We start from the raw sequence: 15,226 nt of genomic DNA, 5'->3' as shown, positions 1-15,226 counted from the left end.
TGTAAAGTTATTAAGATATAAAAACGTATACCATGGAAAGTCTCCCTTGTTCTGTCCCCCAGATTCTGAGTTTCCCTCCCCAGAGGCAAGCACAGTTGCCTTGCTTCTTGTGTAACTCCCAGCGTATTGGATGTGTGTAGAAGCAAATGAGTAGAGTTTTCACGTGCTGGTCTTGTCAGGCATTCTAAAGAATGTGGAAAAATAGAATCAGAGTTATGAACTCTGCCCTATGTCTTGAGTTAATGTATTTTGAAGACCTAGGGGAAGTAGAATATTTTGAGGGATTGAGTATAGTCCAGACTTACTATAGTAGATACTTCTGGTTAAAGTAAAATTTCAACTTCAGTCTTCAACTTACATAAGACTTAAGGAACAAAGGTATGTGTTGCTTGCTTGACAGTTTATATGAGTTCAGTTGTAATAGTGGATTTTATTAAAATTAATAACATGGTACATATATAAAATGGAGTATTATTCAGCCTTAACAAGAAGGAAATTTTGCACATGCTGCAACATGTATACTATGAAGATACTGTCCTAAGCAAAGTAAGCCAGTCACAAAAGGACAAATACTATCTGGTTCCATTTATATGAGATTCCTAGAACAGTGAGACCAAAAGTAGAAGGGTGGTTACACCAGGTACTTAGGAGAGGATTAGAGATTAATGATTAATGGGTACAGAATTTCAGTTTGGGAAGATGACAGTTCTGGAGATGGGCTGTAGTGATGGTTGCACAACTGTGAATGTGTTTAATGCCACAGAGCTGTATACTTTAGAATGGTTTATTTTATGTTATGTATGTTTTACCAAGTGAAACAAAAGGAAACAATAACATTTTAGGTTTTGTCAAAACAGTATACTGAGAATATGATAGAAAAATATTTGTATATCTCCTATAATATAATGCATCATGTCATAGGTAATACCTTCGGGAAAGCACACTGGACCTGCTAAATTAACAAATGGAAAGAAAGGGTAAGTACTTAAGAAAGTGTCCAACTTCAGGAATTCTCAAGAGATTTTCAAGTCTATGGGATGGACTAAATTTTTCCTACCCCAGAGATCTAAGTGAGGGTCTCTACTTTCACAAAACTCTGGGGAGAAACCTTTCATATCTCTACCCATGTTGATCATTTTAGTCTTTACAACCTTCATAAAGTCCTGCATAAATCCATCTTTTGCATGGTTGAACAAGCTTTCTTATCCAACCTTTGGTGGAAAGAAAGTGTCTTTTTAGAATGTATTTTGGGAAAATATATTATTTGTAATTATATTTGTGTTATATGTAAATGTATTAACAAACTTGTTTTCTAGGGCCAATTTGAGAAAGATACCCCGTTTTAATGCAGATTCTGGCTATCCCACTCACTCTGATTCAGAAAGTCAGGTAAGAGTAAACTGAATAGATACAGTGTATACTGTTTAATTAGTTTTCAGGTAAAAGTTAAGAAGTGGAAATAAAAATTCAAAGGTGAAGTATTAATTGTCCTGACAAAGAATGAAGACTTTTTTGCTTTAAAACATGTCTTCTACCAATAATAAATTGCTTCTAAATAAGGAAATTTTAAAATTACAGAATTTTTTTTCTGCAGTAAAATTTTATGTACAAATTTCTATGTGACTTTCTCCTTACAGACTGAAACTGTACAGGGGCTTGATGGCTGTGCGTCTTTGCTGCGGGACATTTTGAGAAATGAAGATTCAGGTTTTTTTTTTTTAAATGCTTCTTTGCTGATCACCTTTTCTCAATTAAGTAATTCTCTTAATGCTAATGAATTTTTGTTTTAATCATTAATAGGTTCAGAAATAACATATTCAGAAAATAGATGTAACCCCAGACCTGTAGAAACCAAAAGATACAGATCCAAAAAGAAAGGACATGAAAAACATACTGTGCCTTCTGTAGTCTGGAAGGAAATTTGTAAGTATTTTTTTATCTTATTTATTTAAATATGATACTTAATTATGGGAGTTTTGATAGATTACTGGGGTTATGCAGTTGGGCTTACATTTTAATAATACTGGTTATACAGGTGTGTGTGTGTGCTTGTGATTTTTTTTTTTCCTCTATTCAGTTTCTAATTGCTGAATGCTTTGCCAAGAAGAAAAGTAGAAAAAAAAAATGGTTAGGTTTTGTAGGAGAATAGTTCAAACCCAGAATGATATTCACAGATTGATTGGGTTTCATATTTCATTGGGTGTTTTATATTTCAATGTATATTTCATATACATTGGGTGTATATTTATTGTTTTAAAAATACTATATGTGTATACATATATTCTAAGTAGGATCCATAGCTCAATTTTTCAGCTGCACAGTTAGAAGATATGGTAACAGGAAGGTAAAATTCCAAGTTGGATAGTTATGTAAGGAAAAAACTCTGCCGCTGATTGACAGTGACTGTAGCCAAGGATGGTTAACACTCACAGTTAACTTGCTGACCTAAGTGGAATGATTCAGTAAGCAGTTTAGAATAAGCAAGTTTTGATTATGTTGTTCCACAGAGGCCTATGGAACATGGTAGCCCAAAATAGAGATGAAAAAGTCCATAATGGGATTTCAGAGCATCAAGAATGGAACCAGCTAGTTCACAGTTCAGGTGGGCCAAAAATGTTAGTACAGCAGAGTACAGTAAGATTTAGCTTAGGTAAGGGGTTTGAGTCATGTACAGCACTAGTTCTGGGTATTAGAGATCAGGATTCAGGCAAAGAGGCTGAAATTCAGATGGTCTTGAGTCAGAACCAAGGCTGAGAAAACAACTTCCTAACCTATCTTGGAGGCCAGTTGCGTTTAGCCTTGTATTGTCTTGACCTGTGCCACTTAAGGTGGCAGTCTCAAGCCACATGTGACTGCGGAGCATTCCAAGTATGGCTAACACAACTAAGGAACTCAATTGTAAATGTTATTTAATTTTAATTAATTTAAATTTAAAGCTGATACTTGACCTAGTTATTAGAAAACTTTTAAAGTATGTTTGAAATAACTTGGTAAATGAATCTACTTTTTTCAACTGTAAAGTTTATTAAACCTAAATACAGATCAAGGATTTCTGATAAAAATTTACCATCCGGATTGAGATGTGCTTTATAGTAAAAATACACAGTATGCTTAGAATATTTAATGCAAAAAAATAAAATATCTCAGTGATTAATGTTAATCACATATTGTAATGTTAATATTTTGGCTGTATTGATTTGAATAAAACATTATAGTAGTTAATGTTACCTATTTTAATTTTTTAATGTAGTTCTTGGAAAATTTTAAATTGCTTATATGATTTACATTATATTTCAGTGGGACAGTATTGGTCTAATCCAGGGTGAGCATACTACAGCCAGTTTTGTTTTATTGTAATGTTTAGTTATTTTGTAAATGAAGCTTTATCAGAGCACAGTCATGCTAATTCATTTTCATTTATGTATTTTCTATGGTTACTTTCGTGTTGTAGGAGGAGACTTGAGTAGTTGTGGAAGAGACCATCTGGCCTGTTTAAAGCATAATATGTTTATTCTCTAGCCTTTTAAGAACAAGTATGCTCACCCCTGGTCTAACTCTTAAAGTAGAAACCTATTTTGGAGGACTGATGGACAAAGAAAGGAGTGGTAGTACATGGTCAGTGATGGTGCCATGGTAGCAACTTGTTGGATCCTAACTTAACTATTTGTTCAGAGTTCCCACAGAGTTCAGTCGATAAGTCATGTCCAACTCTGCGACCCCATGGACTTCCAGACTTGTCCTTCCTTCACTATCTCCCAGAGTTTACTCAAACTCATGTCCATTGAGTCAGTGATGCTATCCAACCATCTCATCCTCTGTCACCCTCTTCTTCTGCCCTCAATCTTTCCCGGCATCAGTGTCTTTTCCAGTAAGTCGGCTCTTTGCATTAGGTGGCCAAAGTATTGGAGCTTCAGCATCAGCCCCTCCAATGAATATTCAGGGTTGATTTCCTTTAGAATTGACTGGCAAGAAAGAGTAGATAGGAACACCCAAACTAAGATAGGGGTTTTATTTATGAAGAAACTCATTACAAACTCATTAGAGTATAAGGGAACCACAAGGGATTCTGCTAGCCCAGTGCTAGCAGCATGAACAGAACTGTTATTATCCCTAGGTCTTAAGGGATGAGGTGAGGAAGAGGTTACTGGGATTCAGCTAGAGATATTGTTCTGTTAGAGTAGGCCACCTTGAGAGGAGAAGTGAGCTTTAAGGGACAAAGCCAGCCCAAGGTGGCCTCATAGAAAGGGAGTTTGAAATATCTTGAATGCATGCTTTTTCCTCTCTTTGATAATGCCACAATTCCCATTGGATTGGACCCAACCAGAACCCTGTTGATGTATATCTAGTCAGGGATCTGATTTTCATTCTTACAAGCTAATGAATTATCCTTACTATGTCGTGCATGTTGACAGGAGACACAAGACTCTTGGGTCAGAGACAAAGGTACTGTGCTCATTGCACAGCTAGCAGCATGCACATTAGCATGTTTGTGTCGGTTCTGCCTCACTGCCAACTGCCAGTGGGATGGTACGATGGACCCACGGGGAAACTGCACATGCTGAAGAACACTGAGCTTGGGGGATTCATTGCTTTGGTGGTAAGCAGTTAGAACGCCTATACTTGACTGAGGGAAAAACATCACCTTATCCCTCAACGTTGCTCAGTATAAACACAGCCCTGAAAAATGTCCCAGGTACAGAGCTTAGTTCAAAGCCTTACTTTTTCTTTGGTAAACCCAGCAAGACATGTAGGAGCACAAGAGACCCATAAAGGAATGTCTCTTAATAATGTAATCCATACAGAGTAGCATCCCAGAGAGAGCAGAGCAGAGTGGAGATGGATAGAAGGTGGGTTTGCTGAAGCAAATGAGAGAGATCTGGCATTCGTAGTCCCTAGCATTAAATTCCTATTTGGATTAGAGTCAGACCACCAGTTCTGGCCCGTTATCAGTATATAATATTCTTATTGTCCTTTCCCCTACACTGTCATCATCAGAAGTTAGGACCTACTTGCAAAGGACAGTCTCCATTAGGGTTATAGTATAAGAAGTGGTTCCCATTGACCAAGGTTTATTCTTTGGACGCAGAAGCCTCTTTCCCTTTGGTTAAATTACTTCATCTTTCTTTGATTTATCACTGTAGCACTATCTGGAAAGGATCTTTTTTTTTCTTTTTTTGTAGTTAACAGCTGTTAGCCAGTACAAGGTTTTTGCTCTGTTAATCACAGTGCCTACAATACACAAAAGCTGGGACTTCCCTGGTGGTCCAGTGGTTAAGACTCTACACTTCCAATGCAGAGGGCACAGTTAGATGCGTGGTCGGAGAACTAAGATCCCACATGCCACTGGATATGGCCAAAAGATTTTTTTTTAATAAAATAAATAAAAATGCCCTTTATCTAAAAAGCACAGTTTCTGACAACTAATAGGCAAAACTGCATTTCCTTCCTTTTTCATCTCTCCACAAGTGAGATAGTCATAATTAGAATTTTAGGAATTTATTATAGCATGTTAACTAGTATCTACATATCATTTTAAATTTAACATATGTTATCTTACTATTTTATGTTACTGTCTTCTGGGGTTTGGGCTCCTTATGTATTTTCTGTCTGGGACCTGCCAGATCACTGGGTGTCTATGGAGTCACACCCACCCACCCTGTTGCTTACTTAGAGGAATGAGGCAGAAAGGCAGTTCCAAAAATGCATTGAGAGCTTACCCAAGAGTGCACCTGACATTTAAAAAAAAAAAAAAACCATTTTTTAATAAGCAGCTACTTACGTTTTGATAACTATTGAATGCTGTGGTCACATGCTCCTACCTTCAGTATCATATATATATTTCTGCCCTCATCTTGGAGAAATAAACCACTACAGGCAGAATATTTTTAGCATTGATGGCCCCCATCAAGGCCAAGTGTTCTCTGTATTTCAAATTATAATAGGCATCCAGCAATGCCTATCTGCAATAGGTGTTTATTCCATATTTGGGTGGCAGGAATTATCTAAAAATTGTACATCCACTTAATGGTTTTTAACTTGTCTTGGATAAATTGTTTTAAGATTTTTGTGTCTTAAATACAGATGTACAACATTATAAGTAGAGTTTCACATAGATTGAGTTAATGTAGAAGTTAAGTAAGATATGTTAATTCTAAAGCTTTGAATTTTAAGAACTATTTGAAGTTTATTAATTTATGTTGGGTGATGGCATCTGCTAGCAAAGGCAAAATATCGTAGCTTAACTTAATCAGAGATTAAGACAGAATGTGGTCCACTGGAGAAGGGAATGGCAAACCACTTCAGTATTCTTGCCTTGAGAACCCCATGAACAGTATGAAAAGGCAAAATGATAGGATACTGAAAGGGGAACTCCCGGGTCGGTAGGTGCCCAATATGCTACAAGAGATCAGTGGAGAAATAACTCCAGAAAGAATGAAGGGATGGAGCCAAAGCAAAAACAATACCTAGCTGTGGGTGTGACTGGTGATAGAAGCAAGGTCTGATGCTGTAAGAGCAATACTGCATAGGAATCTGGAATGTCAGGTCCATGAATCAAGGCAAATTGGAAGTGGTCAACAGGAGATGGCAAGAGTGAACATCGACATTCTAGGAATCAGCAAACTAAAACGGAATGGAATGGGTGAATTTAACTCAGATGACCATTATATCTACTACTGTGGGCAGGAATCCCTCAGAAGAAATGGAGTAGCCATCATGGTCAACAAAAGAGTCCAAAATGCAGTACTTGGATGCAATCTCAAAAACGACAATGATTTCTATTCATTTCCAAGGCAAACCATTCAATATCATGGTAATCCAAGCCTGTGTCCCAACCAGTAACACTAAAGAAGCTGAAGTTGAATGGTTCTATGAAGACCTACAAGACCTTTTAGAACTAACATCCAAAAAAGATGTCCTTTTCATTATAGGGGACTGGAATGCAAAAGTAGGAAGTCAAGAAACACCTGGAGTAACAGGCAAATTTGGCCTTGGACTACAGAATGAAGCAGGGCAAAGGCTAATAGAGTTTTGCCAAGAGAACGTACTGGTCATAGCCAACACTCTCTTCCAACAACACAAGAGAAGACTCTACACATGGACATCACCGGATGGTCAACACCGAAATCAGATTGATTATATTGTTTGCAGCCAAAAATGGAGAAGCTCTATACAGTCATCAAAAACAAGACCAGGAGCTGACTGTGGCTCAGATCATGAACTCTTTAGCGCCAAATTCAGACTTAAATTGAAGAAAGTAAGGAAAACCACTAGACCATTCAGTTATGACCTAAATCAAATCCCTTATGACTAGACAGTGGAAGTGAGAAATAGATTTAAGGGCCTAGATCTGATAGACAGAGTGCCTGATGAACTATGGAATGAGGTTCATGACGTTGTGCAGGAGACAGGGATCAAGACCATCCCCATGGAAAAGAAATGCAGAAAAAGCAAAATGGCTGTCCAGGGAGGCCTTACAAATAGCTGTGAAAAGAAGAGAAGTGAAAAGCAAAGGAGAAAAGGAAAGATATAAGCATCTGAATGTAGAGTTCCAAAGAATAGCAAGAAAAGATAAGAAAGCCTTCCTCAGCGATCAATGCAAAGAAATAGAGGAAGACAACAGAATGGGAAAGACTAGGGACCTCTTCAAGAAAATTAGAGATACCAAGGGAACATTTCATGCAAAGATGGGCTCAATAAAGGACAGAAATGGTATGGACCTAACAGAAGCAGAAGATACTAAGAAGAGGTGGCAAGAATACACAGAATACACAGAACTGTACAAAAAAGAGCTTCACGACCCAGATAATCACGATGGTGTGATCACTGACCTAGAGCCAGACATCCTGGAATGGGAAGTCAAGCGGGACTTAGAAAGCATCACTATGAACAAAGCTAGTGGAGGTGATGGAATTCCAGTTGAGCTATTTCAAATCCTGAAAGATGATGCTGTGAAAGTGCTGCACTCAATATGCCAGCAAATTTGGAAAACTCAGCAGTGGCCACAGGACTGGAAAAGGGCAGTTTTCATTCCAATCCCAAAGAAAGACAATGCAAAAGAATGCTCAAACTACCACACAATTGCACTCATCTCACACGCTAGTAAAGTAATGCTCAAAATTCTCCAAGCCAGGCTTCAGCAATATGTGAACCGTGAACTTCCAGATGTTCAAGCTGGTTTTGGAAAAGGCAGAGGAACCAGAGATCAAATTGCCAACATCCACTGGATCATCGAAAAAGCAAGAGAGTTCCAGAAAAACATCTATTTCTGCTTTATTGACTATGCCAAAGCCTTTGACTGTGTGGATCACAAGAAACTGTGGAAAATTCTGAAAGAGATGGGAATACCAGACCACCTGACCTGCCTCTTGAGAAACCTATATGCAGGTCAGGAAGCAACAGTTAGAACTGGACATGGAACAACAGACTGGTTCCAAATAGGAAAAGGAGTTCGTCAAGGCTGTATATTGTCACCCTGCTTATTTAACTTATATGCAGTGTACATCATGAGAAACGCTGGACTGGAAGAAACACAAGCTGGAATCAAGATTGCCGGGAGAAATATCAATAACCTCAGATATGCAGATGATACCACCCTTACGGCAGAAAATGAAGAGGAACTAAAAAGCCTCTTGATGAAAGTGAAAGAGGAGAGTGAAAAAGTTGGCTTAAAGCTCAAATTCAGAAAATGAAGATCATGGCATTTGGTCCCATCACTTCAGAGGAAATAGATGGGGAAACAGTGGAAACAGTATCAGACTTTATTTTTTGGGGGGCTACAAAATCACTGCAGATGGTGACTGCAGCCATGAAATTAAAAGACACTTACTCCTTGGAAGGAAAGTTATGACCAACCTAGACAGCATATTCAAAAGCAGAGATATTACTTTGCCAACAAAGGTCTGTCTAGTCAAGGCTATGGTTTTTCCAGTGGTCATGTATGGATGTGAGAATCGGACTGTGAAGAAAGCTGAACGCTGAAGAATTGATGCTTTTGAACTATGGTGTTGGAGAAGACTCTTGAGAGTCCCTTGGACTGCAAAGAGATCCAACCAGCCCATTGTGAAGGAGATCAGCCCTGGGATTTCTTTGGAAGGAATGATGCTAAAGCTGAAACTCCAGTACTTTGGCCACCTCATGCAAAGAGTTGACTCATTGGAAAAAACTCTGATGCTGGGAGGGATTGGGGGCAAGAGGAGAAGGGGATGACAGGGGATGAGATGGCTGGATGGTATCACTGACTCGATGGACGTGAGTCTGAGTGAACTCTGGGAGTTGGTGATGGACAGGGAGGCCTGGCGTGCTGCGATTCATGGGGTCGCAAAGAGTTGGACACGACTAAGCGACTGATCTGATCTGATCTGATCTGATTAAGACTTTGGAGCCATTTGGTAATGGCTGTAACATTTATTAAGTTCTTATTATGGGCTAGACACTGATAGTTGACATGTGCTATTTAATTTTCATAACAGTATTATAAAACAGGTAATGCTCGTATTATCATCATTTTTTTGATGAGGAAGAAGAGTCCAAGAGAGGTTAAATAATTTGCCAAAAGTTATTCAGCTAGTAATTGTTAGAGCTCATATGCAAGCCAGGGAAGTATGTTCACAGCAATAGGTTATTACAAAGGAAAGAATAACTCAAGTCAAAATAGATGCATCCAGTATCTCCAACCATTTTCATAGTCCAATAATAATTTAGTAGTAGTTTTCTGTGTTTATTGGTTATAATATTTCATTTGCCTTTAACGTTTTGCTTTTACTTGTAGGTTTTATGCTTTTAGCAGTGTTTTTATTTTCAATAAATTGTGTATGTATTTAGGGAATTCCATACCATTTAAACATTTTTAACTTTTCACTGTTTAAGTAAGGATTAACTTTAATAAAGCAAGTGTATAAATCTCAATAAATATTTGCATATGTGTACATCCATGTAGTTGACCACCCAGTTGAAAATAAAGAACGATTTCAGTACCCTACCAGGCTCCTATCCGTCAGTATTCTCATTATTACCTGTCTCCCCATCCTTGAATAAACACTTTTCTGACTTCTTTCTCGATTGGATAGTTTTACTATCTTTGAACTTCATGTACACTGTGAAAATGCAGCTCTACACTGTAGTCTTGTGTCTGACTCTCACACAGCATCATATCTGTTAACTTCATATAGGCAGTCAGAGTATATCAGTACTTTGTTCTTTTCCATTGCTATATAGTATTCCATCATATGGCTACACCACAATTCATCCACTTCTACTATTCATGACTGTTTGGGTTTTCAGTTTGGGGCTACTGCTAATACAGCTGTTGCGAACATTCTTGTACACATTTTAGTAGATGTAATACTCATTTCTGCCAGGTATATTCCCCGAAATATAATTGCTATATCATAAAATATATGTTTAGCTTTGGTAAGCTTTTGCCAAAAAGTATATGTTTTTCTAAGTTTGTTTTGTACTCTGATATAGCCCTGCCTAAAGAAGCTTATAGTTTAGTCAAACAGACAAGAGAGTGAAAGATAAGCAATATAGTACAGTATCCAAGTGATACATGATTTGTATAGACAGTATATACTCTGGCACGGTGAAGAGCAGTCACTAGACTGAAATGACTGGAGAAGGCTTCAGATGAGCTTTGGTGAGTTAGGTAGAATTGAATTGAAAGGTATGGTTCATCATGAGTAATAGTATAGGAAAGTGAGAAAAGCATGTAGGTGTCTAAATTGGTCTGACTGGATTGAAAGATTTCTTAGTTGAGGATGATGGAAAGATGGTTGGAAAATTATGTTGTGGTTAGGCTTTTGAGACTTTAAATATCAGGTTAAGGTCTTATTTGAGAGCTCAATGTGTAGATTAAATTCACTTTCTCACTCTAAAAGCTCTGATTTATTTATTGTTGCTGTTATTATCATCATTATCATCAAAGCATCATAATTGTACAAGGTATTCTATCTTTCTGTTCCATTCTCCCTCTCAAGAACATTCCATTTAGTTCAGTCAGTCAATTGTGTCTGACTTTTTGCGAGCCCATGGACTGTAGCACGCAAGGCTTCCCTGTCCATCACCATCTCCCAGAGCTTTCCTCAAACTCATGTGCATCGAGTCAGTGATGCCATCCAACCATCTAATCCTCTATCGTCCCCTTCTCCTCCTGCCTTCAACTTTCCCAGCATCAGGGTCTTTTCCAATGAGTCAGTTCTTCCAGTGAGTCAGTTCTTATCAGGTGGCCAAAGTATTGGAGTTTCAGCTTCAGCATCAGTCCTTCCAGTGACTCCTTTCCCAACTCAAGTGCATTATGAGTAGCATTTAATAGAGATTTTAAAGACATAGTGTAAGTTAATTTTGAGGAGAACCTGATTCATTACTTCCTTTTAAAAAAAGAATTTGAGGTGATTTTCTTTAGGGGTGATCACACTCTGTAAAGTACGTGATGAATCGAGTTACTTTTGAGAGCCCTTTTTTCCTCTAATACCTTTGGTAAAGGTTTTTGAAAAGAACCATATTTCAGAAAATTTTTTCCCCCTTTTTCCATATTAGTATCTTCAGATAAGAAGAAGCAGATACCTAATGATGCTTCTGTTGGAAGTGAAAGAGACTCATCAGATATACTGCAAAACTGGTCACTACAAGACCACTGTGGAATGTATTCACCCTTAATATACCAAGCTCTTTGCGAACATGTGCAGACTCAAATGTCACTGATGAATAACTTGGCTTCAAAGAACAACCCTAATGGAATTCCTACTGCACCTTGCCACACTGTGTCTGGTTCTGGTTAGTATGAATGACGTTTTAAAAAGCATGAATATAAGCTCTAATTAAGTTGCCTGGTAATTGTATAAGCAGTCTGAGATGTGAATGACTTTTTCTCCCTTTTACTTTTTAGAATCTCCGACGTCTTCACCTTCTAGTTATGGTTTACCCACCTCTATCCCAGTCCGGGTACCTCGGCAGCCACCCTGCCCTCCGATGGTTCATTCTGTGAGTGCAGTTTATATACTATATAAGTAATGATTTGCTTTTAGAAATTGTCATCTTGAGAGAAAATTTCATTTGCTGATTGTATCTTAATGCTCTAGGCTGTAAAGACCAATTATTTTTTGAGTTATTTTTTATTAGAAAAGTTTGCCTATTAATTAAGGACAGTGGTGGGCAGGGCGAAGGAAAAAGATTACTAGGGAAAAAAAAATCACCCATACCTACCAGCAAAGCACAATTGCTGTTAACACATTGATAGAGCATGTTCCAGTCATTTAATTCTTTGTGTAGGTTTCATTTTCTGGTTTTAATTTGTTAAGTAAACTTTCTTTTAATAATATCATCATAATTAAATTTTATATAGTTTTACATGCTGCTTTTTTCCACTTAACATTTAATTGTGATTTACCTTTTGTAAATTTTTACTAAGTTCTTACTACTCTAGTGGATATACCATGGTCTGTGTAACTCCTCACCTATGGTTAGACATTTAAATAAATTTTTTACTACTGTAACATTTCTCTAAATATGTTTATGCAGAAGCCTTTTCAGCTTATTTTCTACACTGTGATTTCCCAAAGTGGAAGTTTATTTTAGTCCCAAAGTAGACTAATTTTTGATGCCTTTAAACCATTTATGATATATGTAAACAATCTATTTTGGTCGTGGCTTTATAATGTTCCCATATTACTGAGTGAACTAATTAAGCTTTAAAAATGCAGAATAATGAGCTAAGGGGAAATTGACTTATTCACTGGTAATCTGTAACTCCATCCTGCAAATGTCATCTTCTAACATTTTTCATTTGAGTTTATTGTAGTTAATGCCCACAAGTCAGTGCTCATTATTTTTGAAGTCTTAGCTTGTTTTTTTCTTTCTTTAGGAAGTTCAGACTGATGGTGACAGTCAGTTTGCATCACAAGAAAGAACAACTTCTGTGAACTGTACTGATGATGTTGTAAGGAATTCCTTCAATACCTGTCTTGGAGTTTCATGTAACCTGCCCCAAACTGGCAAACCAGCTACTCCAACATTTCAGCAACTGGGTCTTGCTAACGGGGTTCTGCCGAAAAGACTTTCTGAGGAACCGGACTTACTGAAGTGTTTCCAGACATACATGAAACTGTTGCGTTCTCATCCTGACAGTCCCACTCGCCGCAGCCCCACCCTATTACAGCCAGCTTTCTTGGCTACTCATGAAGAAAAATGTACTAACAAACACATTGGTGAGGTCAGAAGTGAAGGAAAGGATTTAAACATACCTCTGGGAGATTCAAGAATAAAGGATGTGCAGAAGGCAAAAAACGTGAACCAGAGTGCTGAAAAAGTTAGAACTATCAAGTATTTGTTGGGAGAGCTCAAGGCCCTGGTAGCAGAACAAGGTAGATAAGTACTTTCTTTATAATTTTCTGTGGCATGTCATCATTTAAATTCAGAATAATCAACATGAAGTTTGTGATATTTTCCATAGAAGTATGTCTTATGCTAATGAGGAGATGAGTTTTGTCTGTTTTATTCTTATTTTGTGGGTTTTTGCTCCCTGTTGTTTCCTGTGGATTTGAAACGTGCTAGGGAATATCATTCTTTTACTTGTAAGTGTGTGTTCATTCTACTTGATTCAAAGGGACCTTGAAAAGATTCAACCAAAGAAAATTCATAGAGATAAATTTTAAGGGGTTGGAGGACATGGTTAACTCCCTAGAACAGAGTGATAATGTTTCCTCCTTTAAAAAGATGTAAAAGTTTTCCTCTCATCATTTATTTAATAACTGTTACAATGTTTAACAAATCTCACTTTGAGAAGGAACCTAAATCTTCTGATGCCCTTTTCAGTTCACTCTTAAGATATTTTAATTAATCAAAAAAAATATCTTGGGTGGAGTTATGAGCCAGGTTGTATTCATTTTCATTATGTATGTATATTCTGAATAATGACTTTCACTTGGAGTTAGTTACACATTTGTCATCTAGAAAACACAGTAATTGATTATGGAAGTTCTAATTGAGTACCTCATATTTGCAGTCTGACAAAAAAGTTACCAAATCTTAAAATTTATCTGTATTAGGATGTAGCACTATTAATCCTGTGGTTCAGTATATTAAAATTTATCTGTATTATTAGGATGTAGCACTATTAATCCTGTGGTTCAGTATATTAAAATCTCCTGTATTTTCAGACTGTTAATTCATTATTATTCTCTTAAATGAATACTTAATCATTGGTAACAATTATAATAGTAGTAATATTAGCTATCACTTATTGAGCACCTAGCATGTGCCCAGCACTGTGCTAAGTGTTTTATATGCATTATTTCATTTAATCCTCACAGCAACACTATGAGGTACTATTATTGTCCCCATTTTACAGACGAGGAAACTGAGGCTTGGAGAACAGTATTTCATTTAATCCTCTCAGCAACCCCATGAGGTACTGTTGTTATCCATTTAACCATGAAGAAACCTAGGCTTCAAGAATTAAGTAATTTGACTAAGGTACATTGCAGGAAAATGGTGGAGCCCAGGTCTCTGCTTCTAATGCTTTCATGCAAAAACCCCTCTACAGAGCATTCTGCTCTGTAATTGGGCACAATTACTGTATGCATGTAAACTTTCCATTAAGGTGTTAAAATACTTGTGGAATTGATTAACTTTTTGTAGCTGAATACTTTATCTCTTTTGGATATCAGACAGTTAATATTATATTTATTAAATGTTTTCATTTCCCAGAAATTTTTGTTTAATTGAAGTATAGCTGCTTTACAATGTTGTATGAGTTTCTCCCGTAAAGCAAAGTGCATCAGTTGTATGTATACATATATCCACTCTTTAAAAATTTTCTTCCTGTTTAGGTCACCATAGATCAAGTAGGATTCCCTGTGCTGTACCATAGGTTCTCATTAGTGATCTGTTTTTTACACAGTACTATACGTATATCAACCCTCATCTCCCAGTTCATTCCACCTTCTCCCTCTTTGCTGGTCATAAGCTTTTTTGCTACATTTGTGACTCTATTTCTGCTTTGCAAATAAATTCATCTGTACCATTTCTCTAGCAGTTTACAGAAAATCTGAATAAAAATGAACAAAAATAAAAGGACAAGAGATCTAAAATCTACCTTCTACCTGTATCTTTTTGCCACCTCCCAAATCATCCACTCCCCACAGTCAATGACAAAAATGATACTGCTTTTGATGCTGCATCAAATGAAGTGTAGCCGGTTGTGTTAAATTTACTTTATAAAATTAAATAA

General features: G+C 37.1%; 1 protein-coding gene across 2 annotated transcripts in view; it reads left to right on the top strand.

The window, feature by feature from the left end:
- Window positions 1–15,226, top strand: part of CCDC14 (coiled-coil domain containing 14) — a 38,850-nt gene that overhangs the window by 6,667 nt on the left and 16,957 nt on the right. For both annotated transcript variants that reach the window (XM_061408716.1, XM_061408645.1), the window contains exons 2-8: window positions 922–977; window positions 1,317–1,389; window positions 1,638–1,707; window positions 1,801–1,923; window positions 11,536–11,772; window positions 11,885–11,979; window positions 12,860–13,358. In XM_061408716.1, the coding sequence (XP_061264700.1) occupies window positions 922–977; window positions 1,317–1,389; window positions 1,638–1,707; window positions 1,801–1,923; window positions 11,536–11,772; window positions 11,885–11,979; window positions 12,860–13,358 (1,153 nt within the window). The remainder of the gene's footprint in view (window positions 1–921; window positions 978–1,316; window positions 1,390–1,637; window positions 1,708–1,800; window positions 1,924–11,535; window positions 11,773–11,884; window positions 11,980–12,859; window positions 13,359–15,226) is intronic.

This window comes from Bos javanicus, chromosome 1 (genome assembly GCF_032452875.1).
Source record: "Bos javanicus breed banteng chromosome 1, ARS-OSU_banteng_1.0, whole genome shotgun sequence".
Lineage (NCBI taxonomy): Eukaryota > Metazoa > Chordata > Mammalia > Artiodactyla > Bovidae > Bos > Bos javanicus.
This window is presented reverse-complemented; position numbering and strand designations above follow the sequence as displayed.